The 23216-nt window shown below is 34.5% G+C and overlaps 1 protein-coding gene across 1 annotated transcript in view; it reads left to right on the forward strand.

The window, feature by feature from the left end:
• ASCC3 (activating signal cointegrator 1 complex subunit 3) overlaps positions 1 to 23216 on the forward strand; it is a 250562-nt gene that overhangs the window by 82029 nt on the left and 145317 nt on the right. Inside the window, exon 11 of the mRNA XM_014880409.2 lies at positions 12550 to 12714. Within this exon, the coding sequence (XP_014735895.2) occupies positions 12550 to 12714 (165 nt within the window). The remainder of the gene's footprint in view (positions 1 to 12549; positions 12715 to 23216) is intronic.

Genomic DNA, 23216 nt, shown 5'->3' on the forward strand with positions numbered 1-23216 from the left:
GGCAAAAAGGCATGAAGGTTGTTGAGGGATAGAACATCTGACACATGAGGAGAGGCAAAGCAAGCTGGGGTCGTTCAGCCTGGGTATGAAAAAGCTCAAATAGATGTGATCTGAGTACATTGTGTGTTTATGTATAAAGAAAACTGAGCCAGAGCTCAGCAGTTTCCAGTGAGTGCAAAAGAGGCAGTGGGCACACACTACAACACGGGAAATTCTTTGTAAATGTGAGACACTGTGGTTTTTTTTCTGTGAGGGTGGTCAGACACTGAAAGTTTGTGTAGACAAACTGTGGAGTCTTCAAAGCCTTTTGAGTATCACCTGAGAGATACTGGATACGTGTCTGTATGCAGTGTTCAGCAGACTCCTCTAGGTGACCCTGATTTGAACAGTGGATCTCCAGAGGTGACTTCCAAGCTTATCCTTGCTGTAATTCTGTGAAAATCAAAACTAGTCTATTTTGATGGAATTGCCTATCTGGTATTTACAGCATGTATCAGTAAAAGATGAGCAAGGAACATTTTAGACATTATTCTGCCTCTTAGAACGTTCCTGTGTAATCATTAAATATGACATTTTGTCAGAAGTTCAAATTTTCTTTTCTAGTGATGAAATGCTAATAAGCATTTTTCTTTTCATATTTTTATATGTAAAATTAAGACTAAAAATCCTTAAAATACATTGTCTGAATGTTAAATTGTGAAGTACAATGAATCCCAATAAGTAACAATAAAGAATGCCTCAATTTAAGTTCTTAAACTAACATCAGAGAATCTGAAATTGAAGTACTTTGTGGTATGAACTAACTGCTCATCTGCATATCATTAACTAATGAACTTATTAAAAGTTACTAAAACAAATAAAATACTATAGGTTATGTCTCAGGCTTTTTTGTCACTGAGGATCTTCAGTAAAAGTTGGAGGAAAGTAATTTTCAGGAGTCTCTATTACCATTAATATTTTATCTATGAAGAATTTCAAAGAATGATTTACTTCTGTTTGGTTTAATGGTCTTTTATAGCTGAAAAGGTTCTGTGCAAAAGGTGTCCACACGTCTTTAAAATTACTTAGTAACTGTTTTGCACTTCCAAATACTTTTTTAAGCACAGTAAATTTTACAGGATGAAAATGCAGTCTTTTATAGTTAATGCAAATGATGCATTAAGTTAGACCCTTTTCCCAGAGTACAATTTAAATGTACTCAGAAGTCCAATTATCTTTGATTTAGATGTAAAAATTGCAGAATAACAGCTGTGCCTGCTGAGTGAATATTCCTCTGCAAAAAGATAGCTTATTTGAGCAGAATTGAGCAGAGAGGACAGGTTGCTCAGGGAATGTTTGCCTCTTTTGGATCTTTTTCAAATTTAACTTCTTCTGGTCAGTTGAAAATGCAAGTAAATTACAAAATAGCATCAGGGCAATTGAGAGTTTATATCCTCTAAGTTGTCTCTCTGTACATAACAGAATATCTTAGATTGTTTAGTGTTTATTGTGATTTATTTGTGGAACAAACCCCAGACGTATTTAAAATTAATGCTTACAAATATTGCAGATAATAATGCTAAATTTGACTGCATTTAGAATACAGCTTTTTCTATACTACATCAAAGAAAAATTTTAATCATCTCTGACACTAAAGAATCACTTTACATGCAATAACTATAATAAAAGGTAGTCTAATTTACAATAAAATTATAATATATGTAATATTAGTATAAAGTATTCTTATTATAACAAAAAAAAATTGTTACCATTAAGTGCCTAGTGATTTATATTATAGCATGCAGTACTAGCAGAGTATTTATTAGTAGCATATTAAATTACTAATATAGAGTAGAATATATTATCTAGGCTGTATGCTATACGTAGTTACTTAAGTTACCTATGATTGAAATTTGAAAGGTGTTTTTTATTTTTTTTCCCCTTGTAAGCTGATCTTAAAACTATACAAAGTAGTATGAGAATTAATCTAATTTGTCCTTCTGAGAAAACAAATGTAATATATATATTTCACTGTTGATTAATATTGCGCTAATTTCATTTTACAACACCCTGGTCTTGGAGCATTCCTAAACATCCTGGTAGATCTCCTTCAGCGCTTACCTGTCTTCATTGTTGGAAGATTTTTTTCTTATTTTAAATGGAAGTCTATTTTCAACCTTAATCTTAATCAAATTTTATTTCCACTTTCCTCACCTGACTGTCTGTCTTCCCCAGTCACCAGTATTTGCTTTCTGAAGTCTCTTGCAGTTGTTGTTATTATCTCTGTTCAGACACGTTTATTTAGCCTAAGCATCAGTTCATTTAAACTTTTTGTAAAGACCATGCTTCATTTATGTTCAGTCATTCTCATTTTTCACTTCTCGACTCTCAGTTGGTTTGTGCTTCTTGAAATAAGTTGCCCGGAACACAAAGCATTTCCCCAAGATCATACTACTCCTGAGCAGAGTGGAAGGTTTATTTAGCATGTCCAAATAGCAGCATCTCTGCTTCAAGATTTCAATTTTTGCATCAGCAGAACATTTTTGGTTCATGTGCTCACTGATCTGCTCTTTCTCTTTTTGTTGTCCAGCTACTGCCTTTCCAGTTGTTTTACATCCTGCATTTGTCAGATAATTCTTCCTAAGTGTCAGATTCATCTACTTTGGCTTTAGCCATGTAAGTGTTAGGCACCTGGCCTAAACTGGTTGCACAGACTTGTAGGGAGAGCAAAATAGAGAGAAGACTTCTAAGGCTGATTCACACTTAGATATATGGAGTGAACCAGCTAGAGGGAGCCTGGACATCTAATTTTGAGGGTGATTTTGTAAATTAGCAGGTATGATAGGCAAGGTAAATCCTATCTTCAGTGTAGAATCTTGAAATTATATTACTGACTCATGCATTAATGCATCTGTTTTTTAACTTATTAAGACATTTTGACTTTCTTTCTCCATCCTCCAATGTGTTTGCAGCTCTGTCCAGCATATCAATGTGATGTTTAGTGGATATAATCTGTAGTGTGTTACTAGGATTACTCATGAAAATATGCAATGGTATTGAGGTGCACAGACTCCTGTGGAACTCTGTGTGATTTGATCCTTTCATTACAACAGCAAGTTGTTGATATTTCCTCTTGTTGCTTGAAGAATCCTGATGAAATCCAAAGTTCTTAGTTAATGTAACCAGAAAATATCAATCTGACAATCTTGCTGTAGGTCTGTTACAATCACCTTCAACATTGGTTATCATTAATATTAGCCGACATAATTTTCTCTGGAGTGTAAACTTGAAAGGCAAATTTCATGAAATCACATTTGCACGCAAGCAAATGAATTCATGTTTGAGTTGTCGTTTTGTAAACAGGTGTCACAAAATTGACTTCTAATGTAATATCTGTTTAATATCAGCATCTCAGCTGAGTCAAGGCCTTTTTTTCTTCATCTTACACTTAGTATGCCTCCATATCAGTGATTTGCATTGATTCTTGAAAAAACCTGATTGCAGACAAAAACACGAACTTTCTCCCTCTTGCATACAAATCTGTGATAGAAAATAAAACTGTTGAGTAAAGGTGTGTGAAAAAGGATATTTGGAACAAAATGTCACTGTTGCCCTTTGGTCCCTTTTCACATAATGTTGGGTTAATCCACATCTTGGGGTAAGGCTTGACAGGAGCAGAACAGGGCGGGAAATCGGGCTAATCTTAAAATATAAATAAATAAATCAAAGGTTATCATTAAGCCAACAAAAGTTATTCTGAACCTTTAAATATTTCCAGTTAATGAGATACAGAGGACCCCTGTGATGAGTCTTAAAAGCATACCAGTATAAATAAATTGAAAAAACTGGGAGCTGAAGTCATCTTTTATCTTCGTCTCCTGAAGCTGTGCAACCAGAGCCTAAAGTTACCTTGTAGAACAGAGGAGTAGTGACTTTGAAACCCTTTTCCTTGCAGCTATGAAAGAAAAAAAGAAAAAGGAAAAAAAACAAACCTTACAAACCCACAATTATCAAACAAAACCACCAAGCAAGGAACAATATTGGATTTCTCAGAAACTTCAGTTTCCAAGAAGTCTCCTTGTTCTTACTTTTCCCTTGTAAATTCTTAAACAAACTAAAAATCTTATCCCAAATATTGTTATAATGATATATAAATAGATCATATATAATGATATATAAAAACATACAAATGTATTCTACAGTCATGTTTTGTTGTTATTCTGTTGTAACTCTGTTAGATATGAAAAAGAGGCTAGAGGAGAAAGAGATGCAAAATAACACTGGGAAGATTTGAAAACAAGCAGGCTGGATGCAGTGTCTCAAGAGACAGGCACTTGCTCAAAGTTGTCAGATTTGATTAAGGGAGCTTTTGGCGTCAATCAGACCTGACAGTAGTATGTCAGAGGTTAGTAAAACTATAATTGGTGAACTGATTAACAGCAAAGAGAAAAGGATGGTAATGTTTTGGATCAAACTCATTTAAAACATTTAGATCATTATTTAAACTTGAAGACTGAGTAGCTAATTATATATCTTACAATATAAAAGATTAATTTCACAAAATCATGCAAGCTGTTCTTCCTTGCTATGGTTTTTAAAATAAGGTTTATATTGACTTTAAACAGACTGTTTTGTCATGGGAAAAAAAGAATACAGAGAGCAGGTGCTCATATCCTATTACTCAGTACAAGTATTGTGATTCTAATATATGTTGTTTTCTGTAGTTTCATCTGAGATTAATGTAACTACTCCACATGAAAACTATTCCATATTATTTTAGTAAAACTATAAAAAACTTAAGGCAAGGGGCCTTCGCAACAAAAGTAAAAATGTAAATTACTAGTCCTACTGTCTTATCCAGTTTATTTTTATCGTGCCAGTCAGTTGTCTTGAGATCTAAAAGTAATACTGGAACTTCTAAATTAATTTTGTAATCTCTGGGGCATCCAGGATTGTGCTGAAAGCATAAAATTTTAAATCTTCACATATAAATTTAAATCCGTTAGTCATAATTATGAAACTGAGTATGCAACAAATAAAATAATATCGAAAAAAATCAATTCAACAGAATGTGTCTTAAGTATCTTGCTCTGCTAAGTCAATAGGCTGATACATTGTCAATTAGTTGGGTTTTCATTAGGTGGAATAGCTGGGTTCTGTAAAGGAATGAAACCATTGTGTATTCCTAGGACTCATTATAAAATAAAACATGCTAAAACAGAGTTATGTTGCTTCAGTTAAAAAATCATTGGATATTTTAAGTTCTGAGTGACAGCTGTGACAATCCCTTGTAGATTTCTGTTGTTGATGGACAATTGCTGTTAGCTTTGGTGACTTAGTAATTACTTCTAATATGTGCCAATATCAATGCACCTCCTTTGTAAGTCTTGCTAGCATGATAAACTCAGTCTTTTATATTAATACTTCTTGTAAATGTAGTCTTATTATTAAATGTTTCTAAGAGGCATATATATATATATATATATATATATATGGTCTTGTGTTGACGTTACTTTAGACCACAAATACATGTTCAGATTTGTTATGACACTATCTGTTCAACTAAGTGGGCATACTGCTTATCTGCATATCTTTGTATGGTAAGGAATCTGCTTTACTAGAAACATAATTCTGTTTTAACTGTGTTAAACACAGCATCAGATGGTTGTTTCTGATCTGTGAAGAGCAAAATACTTGCATTCATTATTTATTACTTCCTACCTCAGATTCTTGTTTTGAATTGCCGCCCTTTGCTTTACTTTCTGTATGTTTATTCCACTCCCTGCCTGAGCTCCAGATCGCATGAGGTTTTTTTAAATGCTTGAATAAATCACGGAGTGCAATAAAAAGAGGAATAAAACCAGCATTATGAAAATGACTCGCAGGTTGCTGCTCTTGTAACATATTTTGATGGAGTTTTGCCTCAAAGAGTGCCAAACTAGTAATCTGTCTCTCATGGGGTGTGATATCAGCTATCTAATATTAAAAATTGTGAGAAACTCCAAAGTATCACTTATTAGAAGGGAAATATTTTCAAATCATGTGAAGCCCCAGAATAGCAGCTCTGCCTACAGAATTGCAGAATATGCTGCATTCCAATGAGTGTCTGCTCTGAGTGGATGTGTGTAGTTGTGTGCAGTTTTATGTGTCTTCATTTTTGCAGAAGTTAAGATCTTGCAGTGAGTTCCCTGCCAGAACAAACCACCAAGATAAATAGTTACAGCATGAATTGAGTAAACTGTGTAGGTTGCCCATGCCTCCTTGCCAAAAAGCTGTCAGAAGATGAGGAGCGCTGGCTGTGACTGAGCAAAGCTTCCTCTAGGATGAGGTAAGGGGAAGTTGTGGATATGTGTAAAGGAGCAGGAGTGTAGAGAAGACCAGTAGCAAGGTGAAAACAATAAAGACAAGGAACTTCTACTAATAGAAATCGACAGAAGGAGATCTTAGAGAAAGTGTCTTTGAATAGTAACATAAAGTTGCAGTGACTAGAGGAGAATTCTTTATTGTATCCATTCATGGTGAATCATAGTGGTGGAGACAAATTTACTACAGGTGAACATAGAAAGGGGCTGGTTCCATGCCTTCCGAAGCAATTAGATCCTTAGCATATGTATTTCGTACATATGCTGTGTTTTTTCTTTAACTGTATATACTAATGAATTGGGCCCTAAAACTGTTTGTTCTCCAGTATCATTGAGACACTTCAGAAAACACTTATGTTTGAAAGTTTGCTGAATTCACCTATTTTGAATGATGCTTGATTTCATCACAATTAACTTTAGTAAGAGAACTCCTTCTAATCCGCAAATGGTAAAATTCTTTCCAATTTTATCTAATCATTGTTTTATGTTGTTAAAAGGCAAATTTCTGAAATACCTAGCATGCATTTTCCAGCGTGTAATAAATATTTCAGTTAACTCAGGTTATATTTTAGATGTTTCTGTCTCTTTGCCTCCCCTTAGTTTTGGCTGTCATGTCTTCAATGAGACTTTTTTGTGCTAATAACCAAGTGAGTAACTCCAGCATCATTGGTCACTGAGCAGGAGGAGCACAGGAGGAAGCCTTTAGAGAACAGATGCTCACATAGCCGCAGGCATCAGAGTGGTTTTTTGTATAATAAGATTCAGTTTTCTTTTTTCTTTCCTAAGGATACTGTTATATTGAGAGTTACTTAATAGAAAGTGGGAAAGGTACAAAGAAATGTTAATGAAAAATGAAAAAGAAGTGGCTGTTAAGAGGATAGAGCAAATAAAGAGTGAAATTATAGTAGAAACGTGTATTTCTTGCAGATTTAATCCATGCTTTGAGAAACAATATTGTGAACTTCACAAAGAAATATAAAATAAATGGAATATTTGCTGTTTATTTATCATAATTCTGATGTTTCAAAGAAGTAGTGCTTTTATATAGGTATGTTAAATATGAAAGTATCTCTGTTGTGCTGCAAGTGTGAGATGACATATGGTTATGACATATTTCTGGATCTTGATCCAGCTTTGGGAAGATAATTTCATTTTGGAAACTTCTCATAACATACAACCTTTATTATTGTGATCATTTGACATCCACAATATTTTCCTGATGCAAAGGCCTTTGGATTTGTTCATTATAATCTTGAGTTTATTCTACAGTTCCTTTCTAGAAAGAATGATAGATTCTAATGCTCAGCATGTATAATAATATGAATTGAAACTTATATGTCAAATGTTTTGAAAGTATGTGTGTGTGTACCATTCTATTCTGTGTTTTCACTATTTTGATATGAAAAAGGAACCCATATTTGCATCTTGTGCAAAGTAAAGGCATTGTACTGCTGCTGCTCTGTTTTCAGTATGGCAGCATGCAGGCTTATTTTTGAAATGAATACTCAGTCTCAGTACAAGGTACTTTCTACTTCTACGTTATAGAAATCTGTGTAACAGCATACTAAAATACAACATCCTCAAGCACAGGGCATGGGGCTTTTTCCTATCATCCTAGTTGATGTTTAAGCTGAGATCTGAGTCAACCAGTACTTTTTAGCTGGTTTGGTGATATCTGGCACATAGGAAGAGTGATCCAGGTCTTTTCTGATTATTTTATGGCAATTATAGTAGTCAGGAAGTTGGGGTGAGGTAGGATGTGTGTCTGAGTTTTGATTTTGATTTATTGTTGTGTATATGAAAGGGACAGCAGGTCAGATGAGTGACAGACAAAGGCTAAAGTGACTAAAGACAGAAAAATTGTTCTCAAAAATGATCTTGAAGAACTTAGAAGCAGTGAATTTTGTAGTACGGCACGTTATAATTAAGTTTTTTATGTTGTTTGTTCTGAAATGTTTTCATATGTGGTTTGGACCTGTGGGAATGTAAATTTAAGGGGATTACCACAGTTTTTCTAGGCTCAGAGTGTGTGTCCTAATTATTCAAGCAGAAAACAGATACTAGTCATGGGCAAAATGTGTTTGGGAGAACTTAAAATAGCAAAGAAATCCTAAGAATTGAGAGTAAGTTATTGAAAACTTAAACCTTAAAGGCTGTGCCAACTGCTAGAAATTAATGTTGGCCCTGTAGAAATTAATTGAAGATAATTTGATTTTAGTAAGACAATAAGTGTTTTCAGATTAAGAAAACCCCCAAACAATGACAAACCCCAGCATTTTCAATATGTTGATCTTCTGAAACTGTGGTGAAAACGTAACTTCGTTTTACCATGAAATCTGGCTTCAAAGGGGACTGAAGAGAACCTGACAAAAATAATTAGCAAATCATGCAATTATAGAAAAATGCATTTGCACTGTCTCTTGAAATTTTGTAAATTGATGTTGAAGTTATCAGCTAGTGTCCCTTTCAACATAATTTTTCGAAGTGAAATAATTAAATCTTTTTTTTTGTTTGAGTTTCTACCTGAAAATTATGTAAAACCATCTGGGGATATTTTAAATAACCCCAAAGCTAAGTAACATTATTTTGAGTTGAAATGCTTTGATTATTTCTTTTAAACAGGTAACTCTTTTGGTGTACTAGTGAAATTGAGTGGCAATGCTTACTTAAGACTGAAGACTTTGTGAAAAGCTCATGTTTCCCTAACAGAAAAAGTCAGTGTGGAATAACAAATTATAATTAAAAAAAACATTGGGAAAAGAGAAGTGTGTGTGTTTAGAGAAAATCACCTTCACAGTAAAAATATTGACAGTTAACCCATTTCTATTCAGCCATATCCTAATACAAAAACCAGATTGAAATATCTTGCATAAGTTGCAGTTCATTAAACAAATGTGACACTTTATTTTCTAGCTATTTCAATACTGAAAGAGGTGAAGTGGTGAAACAGAATATAAATGAACACACTTCTCAGTGTACTGAGAACTGAAGTCCATGTAAAAGATGAAAATATTTAACATGCTTGTTAATATTTGGTTTCTGTGTCCTTCTCTTGCCCCCCAAGATAAAGCAGAATCTTTTCCTGAATCTGAGTTTTGATTTTAAAACTTCAAGGGTAAAATATATTGTCTCTGAAAATTAATTATAAAAAGAAATGCCACTACTGCATTTAAAGCTAATAGTGAGATGACTCATAATGCCATTCAGTTTATTATTTTAATTGAAAAAATAATCTTTGTTAGTCTTTACTGATAGCAATTTTTTTTAGCTGATATTTTTAAATAACATTTTATATCTTGGAATTCAATTTATAATTTGCAACTACAAAGCTGATCTGTTTGGGTGGGTTTTTTGAGAATTTTTTTCTCAACTGTAACTTCTATCTGAAAAATAAATGTAATATTCTCTTCCAAAACATTCCCTGGAGATCTCTTTTCTTACTTGATATACTGTCTCATTTAGTATAGCTTTTAATTCAGGTCATCACTTTGCATACATTGCTATTTTAAAATAAGATCAAAGTAAAACACCATTATGACAGATCATCACTGAGAAACAGAAGAATTAATGATACAATTTTAAATATATACCCTGATAACATGACTGACATTAAAAAAAGCTGCGATCTGAATGTTGTCAATTTAGATTTAGCAAATTAGCTAAGTAGCTTGCATTTGTAGTATTTCACACCTTAACGCCTTAATATGCATTGCTAAATATATTTCCTCACTGTTTGCTAATTAATGTTCTGTGGAAGTACAGCTGCTAATATTTTGTGGTTGATATGACTCATTTTAAAATGCTAACAGCTGCATCTGTAGTAGTGTTACATTTCAGTTCATAAATTATGGACATATATTTTTACACTTACTATTTTGTACAAGCATTTGAAAAATCTCTATTTGCTAACAAAATGCACCCAGTAATATTTAAACAAACCATGAAAATACCCCCCGCATACCACCACTCTCTGAGATAATTGTGACTCAGTGAGTCTTTCATGTATAAAGTTTTAAATGTTGCAGGAAATTAAAATCTTCTGTAATATCACAAAGTGTCTTCAGGAGTAGTTCTTGGTAATTAGTAAAGACTGATATATTCTGATGGTAAAATAATTAGACTGGAGCAGTGTTGTGTGATAGTGTAGGGGAAAGTATTTTTCTGGGAATAAATAAATACTATCAGCATATATCTTGTGGAGAAGACCAAGAGAATAAAAAGTATTCATAAATGTGTTTTCTAAGAAATATATTTTTTTTTCATAATTTGAAAGAAACATCAGCACAAGCAATCCAGGAGGGTCCTGGGGTGCACTGATAAGAGCTTTTTCTTCTGTAGATAGGACTTTGAGGAAAGGTGCTTTGCTTTACCTCATAAACAAGGAGGAACTTGTTTGAAGTGTCAAGATTGAAGGCAGAATTGACCATAGCAACAATGAGATGTTGGAGTTCAGCATCCTGAGGAGGAGGAGGAGGAGGAGGAACAGATCAGAAAGGAAGCTCACATCCCTGGACTTCAGGAGAGCATAGTGTAGCCACTTTAGAGATTTGCTTGGAAAAGTCCCATGTGATAAGGTCCTGGAGGGAAGAGAGAGTTCAAGAAAACCAAAAGTTGGTTAATATTCTTCGAAGTTCAAGAGTGGTTCTTCCCAGTATTCACCATATAGGAACTCGGGCAAAAATGAATGAATAGGAACTTTGCTCACATGGAGGAACAAGTTACTCCAGGTCACACACAAACAATCACGTATACAGAGTGTGGGAACAATGGCATGCAGCCTGGGAAGAATGCAGGGACATTGTCTGACCATCCAGGATTGAAGTTAGGAAAGCTGAAGTCCAGACAGAATTGAATCTGCTCAGGAATATCAAAGAAAACAAGATGGGCATCAAAAGGAAACTAAGGACAATCTAGGCCCATTGCTGGATGAGACAGGAGGCCTGTGAATGGCACAGGACACAGAAGAGGCTGAGGTAATGAATGCCTCCTTTGCCTCAGTCTTTACTAGCAAGGCCAGACTTCAGGAATCCCAAGTTCCAGCAACTGGGGGAAAGTGTGGAGCTAGTAAAGTGTACCCTTGGTGGAAGAAGGTCAGGTCTTAAGAGAAGAGGGAACACATGTCCATAGTCTGATTGATTTGCATCCACAAGAGCTGAGAAAGCTGGCTCCTGTCATTGCAATGTCACTCTTGATAATCTTTGATCAGCCATTGTAACTGGGAGAAGTGACCAAAGACTGGAAAAAGGCAAATGTCATTCCTCTCTTCAACAAGGGCAAGAAGTAGGACCCACGGAATGCCTGGCTGGTCAGCCTCATATGGGAAAGTGATGGAACAGCTAATCTTAAAACAGTTTACAGGTACATGAAAGACAAGAAAATCCTGTCATGAGTAGTGTGCTTGACTTCACCAAGGGGAAGTCATGGTTGGCCAGCTTGATAAATTTCTAGCAAGAAATGGCTGGTCAGGTAGATATGGGAAAAGCAGTGGATATGGTACACCTAGATTTTGGTAAAGCCTTTGATAGCGTTTTCTGTAGGATCCTCATGAGGAAGCTTGTTGATGTATGGTTTGACTGAGCAGACAGTGAGGAGAGGCTGATACACCAGAGGATTGTGCTTCATATAGAGGGACATTGACAGGCTGGAGAAATGGCCTGACATATCTACGTGTAACAATGAAGTTTAGAAGTTACCATATCCAGGACTGGTGGAAGTTGTTCAATCTGTTTTACCAGTGCAAGGATCAAGATAATGTACAACTTGAAAGTATGCCTTAGGGAGAAAGCATTTCACAGGGAACTGAGAACTATCAAGTCAAACTTAGGTATGTGGGGAGGCTCTGAGTTGTTTACCATGCTGTGAAGAAGGTTAGAAATATTTTATCACATATGATTTTAGTGAAATGCAACCATTAAATGATTATATAAGTCATTCATTCTGGATAGCTGTTTCAATGTTTTCATGTGGAAAATGTGTACAAATGGGGAACAGTAGCTTGAAGTTGTTAGTTGATATTTCCATATAGTTTTCCATACTGAATCTATTAATGGCCAACCAACACATGCAGAAGCAGCAAACTGTGTGCCTCATATATGAAGTAGGTAAAACTTAAGATAACTAAATTCTTCATTGCATTTACTCTGCTGTATGGTAAATTGCTATATTTTAATAAATTTGTGTATGCTTATTTTTTTTTCTGCTCTTCTAGATGCTTGTGACTACTCCAGAGAAATGGGATGTAGTGACAAGGAAAAGTGTTGGTGATGTAGCCCTCTCTCAGCTGGTAAAACTTTTGATTCTTGATGAAGTTCATCTACTGCATGAAGACAGAGGACCAGTACTCGAAAGTATAGTAGCACGTACTTTACGACAGGTAAGAAAAAAAATCTTCAAAATAATTTTATTTTGGTCAAGAATAGGTGGACATCATTGTAAAGGGTAACATGCTTAGACAATTAAATAGAAATGCTTAGGCAGTTTACAATTTATTTTACAGCTGTACTGTTTTAAAGCTGTCTATTAAGAATGCGGAAATTTTTTTGTGTTCCACCTTCCTTTCTGTATTATATCAACTATCAGATTCCTAAGATGCATAGTTTATTACTGTGCTGTTTCTTTACTTATAATTTATTTGGCTAATATAGTCTACTGTACAAGTAACAGGAAAATTAAACATTTGTAAGTAAATAATAATCAGGCTAATGTTTTAACACAACCGCAATTGAAATTATTTTCTTGCAAGGAATGCTCGTTTTCAACTACCAATTTTCTTCAGAGAATTTCTTTTTTGTTTTAATTAAGAATAGTGTCTTAAATCTAGCAAAAACTTTCGCACTGATAGAAAAATGCTACATAATTTTTAGTCTAGCATAAATGGTTCTTTTGTTTTCCCCCATGATTTAGTGGTATTTTTTAAATAACAAGATTTGAAATGAAAAAAAAGAGAAAAAGTATCTTTTTCTTTAATCTTGTACAAAAGAAGAATTCAGAGTTAGGTAATAAATAAGATTGGTGTCAATGGTGAGATGTGCTTTTACAAGTAAAGTAAAACATGGAATTTGGGGATGAATAAAAAGAAAGGAATTAGGATAAATAAATAATGGGAAGAAGGAGGATAGAGGCAATTTTTTTTTCATTAAGAGCAAAAATCTATCCATACAAGTAATCTGTAACAAATTAAAATCAAAGTGTTATTTTTATGGCTCTATTTGTAGCATGTTTAATGTTTAAAGCCTTTTAGCTTTCAAGATGCCTTTCTTTCTTGGTAAGGCTACACTAACCTTGTTAAGGCTTTTTGAATCATCTAATTCCAACTCTGCTAAGAACAGAATGAAATGGAGTCTGCTCTAATCTGGTACTGAAAGTGTAAAGTTCCTGTATAACGAACAATATAAGTAACAATTCTTTAGAAGAACCTAAATTTAGACTGCCTCAAAGACGCTAAACTTTAGCTGTTTGATGTTGTATTTCCTTTCTTATATGGTATTGATAACCTTGTTTTCCTTAGGTGTCTTTAGAGTAAAGCATCTCAGGTTTTAGCAGTGACCATGATAACAATTTTCTTCATGTCATATTGCAAGACTTGTTAATTTCTTACAGTGAAATTTTGTTGAGACTTGTAAGATAGGTTTCAGCTGTCCAAAATAAATGTTGAGAGCCATTTTATCTGTCCTACATTACTCAGCTTGGCATTCCATTTCTGCTTTGTTTGGACACAAATCACCCATAGATCTTTCCCTTTTGCGTCTGTCAAGCCTGCACAGGTTAAGTTAAGGAATATAAAATCTGAGGCAATTATATCTTGGGAACTCAATCCTATCTTTAGTGCTTTTATTGTAATATAGCAGTAGCTTACTTCTGCACTCATTTAAAAAAATAGCTCTTTTTAAAAAGGGTGTTTTAATCTCCTAGGATTTCAAGGTTTGTTTTACCTACCGAGTTGGAATTTAGTTCATCTGCAGCTGAAGCTACCCAGTTGTAACCCTTCCTTAAGTGAAACAGTTGAGAAATAAAGCAATACTCATCTCACCACCTTATTTATTCTAATTTGATAAGAAAGACTGTAATGGAGACCCATATGTATCTTTACTAGTAGGTAGCTTAGGAAAGGGGAAATTTACAGTATAAAAGTATGCTAGAAAAACCCACAGTTAAAAAGAAAGCAAAATTACTTTTTACAGTTTTTTAGAACTGGGCTGTAAAAAACAATTTCTGACAAAAATATTTCAAATTGCAAGCCTTCCAGCAAGCCTAGGGACAAAGAAACAGGAAATGTTTTGTACAATTGTTGTTTTTTTTTTAATATGAAAACAAATAATAAGATAATTACTTTTTAAAATTACATAAAAATTTTATACTTCAGCATATGAGCTTGCAGGCATAGTTCTATGAAGTTTTCAGTATACATCCACAACGATGAAGTTACTGGAACTTTTACACAGTCAATAAAAAAAGACAACATAATGTTTCTGATTTCAGGAGAATTTTCCTGGAGTTTAGTGAAAATACTATTACAGATGCTCAAAGTGTAAAAAAAATCACGTCTAATGTTTTAATATTACTTCGTGAGGAAAAAAAAATACTGTTGCATTTCCTTGGGTTTGTTCCTTGCCCATAATTCCATTTTTTGTATTTTGATTCAAATTTATAAATGTCCCTGGAATATAAAAATAAGCCAGGATATTCAGCCCATCCCTGGAGAATGTCCTTCCTCTTCAATGATTTCAATCTCCTCTCCAGCCTTTCTGAAAATAATTATAGAACTTACTTTTCATTCATATCTATAGAAACATCATACTTGTTCAGTATTAATGCACACAGGAAGTAAGAATAATTGTTCACTTCTTGAAAAACAAAAAAAAAAAACCCAAGGACAATATTAATCTGAAATATCCTTATGTCAATTACAGCACTGCAGTAATTGCTGAAATCAATTACCTGATTTGTATACTGGTTTAAAACATCAAAAATATTGACTATTTTTTTCTTAATTTGTAGTAGAGGAACAAGTAATTCAAAGACAAATCCATTGCAGAGTCGTAGTCAGTAGATCAGACTGGAGGCTGTAGGAACAGATCTATTCTGGTAAATATCATTGACATTTTCCCACTTTCTGTACTGTCACTTTTGGCTCCTGCAGGAGACAGTGCATTCAAGTAGGATAATTTTTGATCTGACCTGGAACAGTCATTTCTTGTATCACTTCTAGAACAGAGCTGTGATAAATTCCTTTGAATTCTACTTCAGCCTTTTCCATAAATCACTAATAGCAACTCTAATAATGCATGTACCTGTAGTTCCATCTGGATCATACTTCCCCAGCTTAGATGAGACATCATGATTCCTGTGCAGGTCAGGATGTACAGTGTAGTGCCTTTTAACTTTTGAGAAAAGCCTTAGAGAAAAAGCATCTCTCTGGTTTCATTGGAGGTATGAGGGGTGTTTTGTTTAAATGGTGTACAACAGAAAAAAAAGACAGTGGATTGTTTTGGGGTTTTTTTTTTGTCTTTTTAAGAATTAGTATTCAACTAGATACTTGGGCCTACAACTGTGCCAGAAAAGAATGTTTTGAGATTCGTATTGATATGAGGTAGAAGTGCAGCTATCCAAATGCATTCTTAAAGCAGGAATATTCTGATGCATTAGCAGGTCTGTCCTAATTTGTACCTCAAAATACTTGAATGATTGATGTACTTTCCCCCAGATGAACACTGAGTCACACCACTTACTGTAAGACTTTAACACGCTCATTTTAACTTATGGCATTTTTTAGAATTAGGTTTTATTTAAACCTGGAAGGAGCATATATATTGGAATTGCTGACAGTTTTACTTAAAGCAGAATGAAGGGCATATTTGTGCATGTTTGCACTTTTCAAATTTTAGAGAATGTTTTTGCAAGTGATTTAAATTGACTTTGCTAAACAGTTTGGTGGGAAAATTGCTCTGAGCTCTGTTATATACTGTAGGTATAACATCAAACAACTTATTTGAATCCAATTTATAGCTTTGATGTTTAAAGTTTTAGTCCAGAGCATAATACAGATGTTAAACTGAAATGCTTGAACTTTTTAATCAAACTTTCCACACTACTGTAATATACTAAGGTTATTAGCTTGAAAGAAAAAAAAAATTGACAGTTTTTACAGGCACTGAAGTATTTTGTTATAATTACTCAGAGATTTTGATTACTTTTTTGCTGCTTATGGGTATTTTTTCACCAAAAAGCATACTGAATACTATACTTGGGTTATACAGAAGTTTTGATACCTGCTGTCAATATGTGAATGGTAAATTAAATAAAAGAAAATCCATATGAAAAACTTTCTCAGATTTTGGGATACTTAAAGCTGCCATCTTAGACGTACAAATATTGTTCCCAGCACTGTCTCATTCTCTTAAACTCAAGTTTAAGTTTCAGTTGCTTTATATTTTTTTTGTATTAGATCAACAAAGTTACTATAGGTGGGATAACAGCAGTACAAGGAATACAGGAGATTCCTGGAATATATTGATGAGAAATGCCTTATTCAGGCAATAGAGGACTCAACAAGGAGAGGTGCTGTGCTCCACCTTTTACTCATCAAGAAAGGAGGGGCTTGTTGGGGACGTGAAGATCAAAGGCAGCTTTGTCTGCAGTGACCACGAGATGCTGGAGTTCTTCCCCTGGAAATTCTCATGTTTCCTTCCTGAGCTTTCTTTCCTCATGCAACCTTATTCAAAGAGCTTTTCCTTTCAGCTGGAATGTTGTTTTCTTTGCTCTTTCTTTGCATTTTCAGTATCTGTAGTGCTTTATTATTTCCTCCACCTATTTTTTCTGTCCCTTTCATTCGCTCTTTTACCTCTTACTAGAGATCATTGGAAAACAAGTTCAGATGTTTCTCACCTGAAACCAAATGTCTAATTGTTATCAAATTAGGAATTTTTATGTGCTTGGAATCCCATTCTCGATTCTGATAATTTGATCAGTGTAAAAAAAAAAAAAAAGAAAGTCAAGACTGATAGCTAATGACATAAAACCAGCTGCTTAGATCTGTATATCATGAGTCAAATGGTAGCAGCCCACTGTAGTTCCTATATGGGTCTTTTGGGACTAGAATGACAGTGGCATTTCATTTGGTTCTTCAGCTCTCATCTTGAGTGACTTCTGTTCATCTTTTGTCTCTTTGATATTCCTTATATAAACTAATCAAGTTACTCAGCATCTTTTATTAAAGGATAAACCAAGCAAGGTTTCTAAAGCCTTCTGCAATAATTTTTCCATTTCAAAAGATAGTGTTGTGGGGCTTTTTTTTCACTGGACCTTCTTATATTCATGATTGTATTTGTACAACATGTCAGCAAGACTGGATATAGATAGAACTTCTGTGTTAGTTCGGTTCTGGCAGACTCAGAGGTAGAGTGCTTCCCTTCAGTTATGCAGTTCTGTACCTTTTATACCTTTAAGAACTGCATGTACTTAATTTGCTAACACATCTTCTTGGGAATTTGTATTCAGGTACCTGTTTGTTAAATCCTCAAACAAACCTCTTTATAGTTACTGCTGCAGGATTAACTCAATGCTGTAAGAATGTTTCCTGAGAAGTCTCTCATTTTGCAGCTGTGGCCTGTTGTAGAATGAGTTAAGTGAAAAGAAATTTAGTTTGAATGGGGCTATCATCCTAGATTTATCTGTATGGCTGACATACACATCAGTTATATTAATTCTGCCAATCACCTGCCTTTCTTGTCACCAGTTGTTTTATACAGCATATCATCAATAAAATTATTGAATAGAGTTGGGCTTAGAAAGCAATTAGAGGAATCCCTTTTTAATGGCTGTTTTTCAGTTATACATTCTTTTAATATCTGACAGTTTATCAGCTTGTGATAAATTTAATACATGTTTTCTTGCTACTCTGTGATGTTATTTTTAGTATGTTTTGCAGCCATATGTCTAATGAGTCTTACATGAGTCTATCTTGTTATCTTTTGCACAACCTTGGAGTTGTGTAAAAATTACTTTTTCAAAACTACTTTTTTAAAACAAAACCTAATCTTTGTTGTTGGGAAATGTTATATATCAGACATTTGAATTAATCTTCAGAAGCTTTTCTCTTACTGTGCATAGAAGGGACATCGGGAAGTCATTCTGCATCTCATATTTTAATATTGATAGGTGACTTTTTCCATTTTAGTGATTCACCTGTGGAGTTTAAAATGTAATAGTGATTTTCATACATTTTGTGGTCTTTCATATTATGGTAAAGCAGTGAAACTAATTTGTGGAAAGGTTCAGAGGTATTTTTGTTTCTTAGTTTGGGGACTAAACAGTAAGCATAGCATGAAAAGGCATTCTGTCAGTCAGGAAAAACTGACACTGTGCCAGGTATAGAAATCTCTTAACAGATATATGCAAAATGTAATTTCTTAAGACAAAGTAATGCATACCTAATATTTAGCTGAGGGAGAATAATATGGCCTCTAAGAGTGTTTTCTGCATGGTTACATTTTTTCACTACCTCTAGATTTTTAAATATATTCTAAATGAAGGACTGAGATCACAGTATTTTCAGGGTTCATTGGATGCAGAGTAAAACTAATAAAATTACTTAACTAGATGGTTGCCTAGTAACAAATGCATTCCGTGCAGAGTGAGTTGTAGATAACGTCCTATATAGAATCTCCAAAACTGTTTTAGTAATTGCATTTTTACTATGTACTTTGGTTTTGCAATTTTACTGTTTTTTCCATTTCTGTTCTTAAAACTAGACTACTGCACCTATGTGGACTTATTGACAATTTAACTCTTTCATTACTAGTAAACAATATAGCAATAAACAAATAAACACTGATGAAGCATTCTAACAAACTTCCTGCTTAGTAATTTTGAAACATTTAATTATTTTCTTGGTTTTGTTTTTTTTTTTAATGCTCTGAGCCCTACTCAATTCTTTTTCCATTTCTGTTTCTCCTTTGTTTTGGATCTATAGCAGGGATCCTGTGATAGAGTAAAACACAGAGCCTTTCTGTGGGTAGGACAGTATCCAACTAATAACTAATATGAATCCCCATATGTAGTACTTCATTCTTACTACCACTGAACAGGGGACTCAGGAACCTGAGTAAAGAATTCATCTTTTTATACATCTGCATTAAAAACTAAGAAATGCTTGTGTCTAATTTTCTGAATATCTTGTCTTTAGTGTACATCTGAAGGGCATAAAGACTGACTGCAGAGGGTGTGTTGAAGTGATCCTGGGTCATCTGAATATCAGATTAATTTCTAACTAGCAGACAATTCTTCAAAGATTAAAATGTGTAAACTTGTCTGCTTCACTTAATTCTGTGCTCAAGTTGAACAATCAGAGATATGCTTTCCAGCTTGATTGTAATTCATTCTGTGAATGTGATATTTTAATACATGGAAATGGGAAGGCTGCCAAGATCACAAGGTTCAGGAAGAACTTTAGAAGTCAGATAAAAGAGTATCTCTCTGCACACTCTGTATGCTCTCAAGTGGCTGTAATGTAACGAGATGATATCCAAATCTTAAAACCTATTAGGAAGAAAATGATCTTGCTGTGATCAATTTACAATCCAGAGAGGCACTTCCCATACCTGATCCTTTATCATTTATACAGCATAAATGCAGATGATGCTTGTGTGGAAATCAATACCAGATAGCTATCTTCTGATTATTTTTTCTGCACACGTGGAATTTCATGGTGTGGTAATCGTGTTCTGTGAATGTGTCTGGTGGACATGCTGTCAATTCTCCACATACCATCAAGAATGTTTCTGAATTAGATATACTAATTAGATATGTCAATTAAATATAGCAACGGCAATTTTATTTCTCACTTCCAGTGTAACATCAAACTAATAGTTTGATGTTACACTGGAAGTGAGAAATAAAAAACATAGCAAGGCTTTTAAGGAATCTGATGTGCAATACTATGTCAGTTCGGGTTTTCAAAACAAAAGCCTCATAAGTTTCAAATGGCACTTATTATTTTACTGGGATAGTTAAACATATATGAAGAATGAAATGTTAGAAGCTGTGTTTCAGTACTGAAGGCACTTAGCTGCCTACCACCAGCCACCAATATGCAATGTAAACAGAAAACTTGGTCATCCTAAATGTGTCATCAGTAATTTCTACTGCCATTTCGGGAAAGGACTGTGGGTTCATGGTTTCTTGGATACAAAGACATAATCTCTAGTTGGGACTTCTAGGATCAAATAATAAGTGATCCAGTAGTTGAAAAATACTAATTTTTGAATGATCTGTATTTACAAAAGGCGTGTGTACACTTTCAAGGCTTACTGTTCTTTAGAAGCACCTGAAAGTAAAAGATGTTAGTGCTTGCTCTTCAAGGGGAAATCAGAAAAGTAGTCGAAAAATGCATGCAGAAAACTCTGTTTGAAAAATGTGTTAGAATTCTAAAAACCATTATGGAAAATCATTTCTATAGTGCTTGGCTAGATGAATAATAGATACATAGTTGAAACTGAATTACAATCACTGAGAAAATGCAAAAAATAAATTGTGTTATGGTTGCATATTCAGGTAGTCTTGGTTTTTTATTTTTTAAGTTTAGCACAGTTTTAGTCACTGCCAGTTTTATATTGTCATGTATAATGAAAAGAATAAAAGCCCCTCATTCTCTATCAGCAGCTGATGATGTGCATAAACTAAACACATAGGTGTTTAGTTTGCAGTTTGAATTTAATCTGGACATAAAATAATTGGAGGGATTGTTATTATACATTTTTTATTTTAGTGTAAATGTATCTCTTTTTGCATCTTGATTATTTTATATATGTATATAAATTATGTATATTTTTGGTAAGCAAATATAAAAAGTAGATGGTAAAAAAACCAAATGTTTTTTTGTTTGCATGGCCTCGAAAGAACTTAAGGAAATTGATGGAATGACTTAGTCTTAATAAAATTATTAAAGGGATAGAGTACCTTCCCCTTGAGGAAAGGCTGAAAGAACTGGGAGTGTTCAGCCTGGAGAAATGGAGGCACCTGGGTCATCTTACTACCTTTCAATACCTGAAGGACACCTACAAGAAAGCTGAAGAGAGACTTTTTACAAGGTCATGTAGTGATAAGACAAGGGGGAATGGCTTTAAACTGAGAGTAGGTTTCATTTGGATATTAGGAAGATGTTCTTGACTTTGAAGGTGGTGAGGCACTGGAATAGGTTTCCCAGAGCTGTGGATGTCCTATCCCTTGAAGTGCTGGGGCCCTGAACAACCTGGTCTAGTGATGTGCTCTAAATATATTAATAATCTTAAAGACTTGCTTGTGTTAACTGTCAGCTTCAGTTGTCATATGGATTATTAATTCAGAGTTTTCAATAAGTTCCTTAGCTCCAGGATCAACTGCCAGGCCAGTGACATTAAGTGGCTTCTTTGTTTTACTAAGGTTTTGAAAGTGGCAACTCTCAGTAAATTGCAACTATTCTCTAGGCACTGTTTTTATTTTAAAAGAAATCTTTGAAAAAACATCTTACATTTAATTGCTGTAAAAATACATATGTCCATGGTTATTAAGCAGTGTTCTTGTTAATTGTTTAAATACTTGAAATGCTTTCTTGCCTTCAGATGGAACTGAGCATACTTTCAAACTAGTGCTTTCAGGCTCTTAGGAGATTTGAAAAAAAAATTATTATTGAATTTAGTAAAATCAAGTAATGTTTTCCAGATGGGAGCTCAGTTACACTTTAAGATTGCTGTACTTATCATCAGGCAATTGTGAACCATCTACAGGGTACATATATCAGCAAGTGGTAATTGTGCTTACAGGTTCTAGCTTAAATATAAAGTGTATAAACACTAAGTAAATTAAAACCTTTGCACCACAGATGCCCAGGTGCTGGCTGAGGGGGCTGCAGTGTGGCCTTGGTGAGGGATGGCTGTGGCTGAACGAGCTGGATGTGGCCACTTAGAGCGGGCTCTGACCACCTAGAGGTGGATGTTTAGAGCATGTTTAAGAAAGGGAAAAACACTGTGCAGCAGTTGTGAGGAAAAAAAACGTGAGAAACAGCCCTGCAGACACTAAGGTCAATGCAGAAGGATGTGGTACTCCAGCTGACCATGCCAAAAACAGAAAAACCCAAACAGACAAACGAGGAAACAACCCACCCTGTACATCTCCCCCAGCTCTCAAAAAAGCCCCAAACCTCAAACACCTCAAAACTGTGTGGTTGATGATGACTGTAGCCCTTAGCTCATCACATAATCCAGCCATAAAAAGATGTGTAAGAAGTGAGAAAGCTTCTTTGTGCTCTTGAACACTGCTTTTGTTCCCTGTAGATGGAAGACTTCAGAAAATGAAAGCTCTCAATTGTCCCATTTTGCATTTACATATCAGATTTTATTGTACATGGGGCTTTCCTTTGGAAAACTGCTCTTGTGCAAGTGCAGAATTGGTCTGCAGGTTTTCTGTGTCATTTAGTTTACAGCCACAGTTTTAGTGTCCAAATTTTTGCCACAGAACATGTCTATCACCAGGCAATGCAGTGGTTTACTTTGTCTGCTTGCTTTCTCTGGTGTTAAGGGCCATGGTTCCTTTTGAGATTTAGCTTAATATTTTACTGTTCTTCCTATTCTTCAAGTCTGGATTATGGTGTGGTGTTATTCTGTCTTCCTTGAGAATGCTCTCCATTTACTTTTCAATCATCTGTTTTGAAAACTTTTCATTTAACTGTTTTAATTGCATTCCTTTCACTTGAACTGAAAACAGCAGAGTAAATCAAAATCTAAGTAAAAACTCATATTTTTTTAATAGGATTTAACCAGGTGGAATTTACCAGTCTTACTCATCTTGAGATATTCACCCATTTGAGACTAGTTGAGAATGTCATATATGGCTTCAGTTACA

The sequence above is a fragment of the Sturnus vulgaris genome, chromosome 3 (genome assembly GCF_052056855.1).
Source record: "Sturnus vulgaris isolate bStuVul1 chromosome 3, bStuVul1.hap1, whole genome shotgun sequence".
Lineage (NCBI taxonomy): Eukaryota > Metazoa > Chordata > Aves > Passeriformes > Sturnidae > Sturnus > Sturnus vulgaris.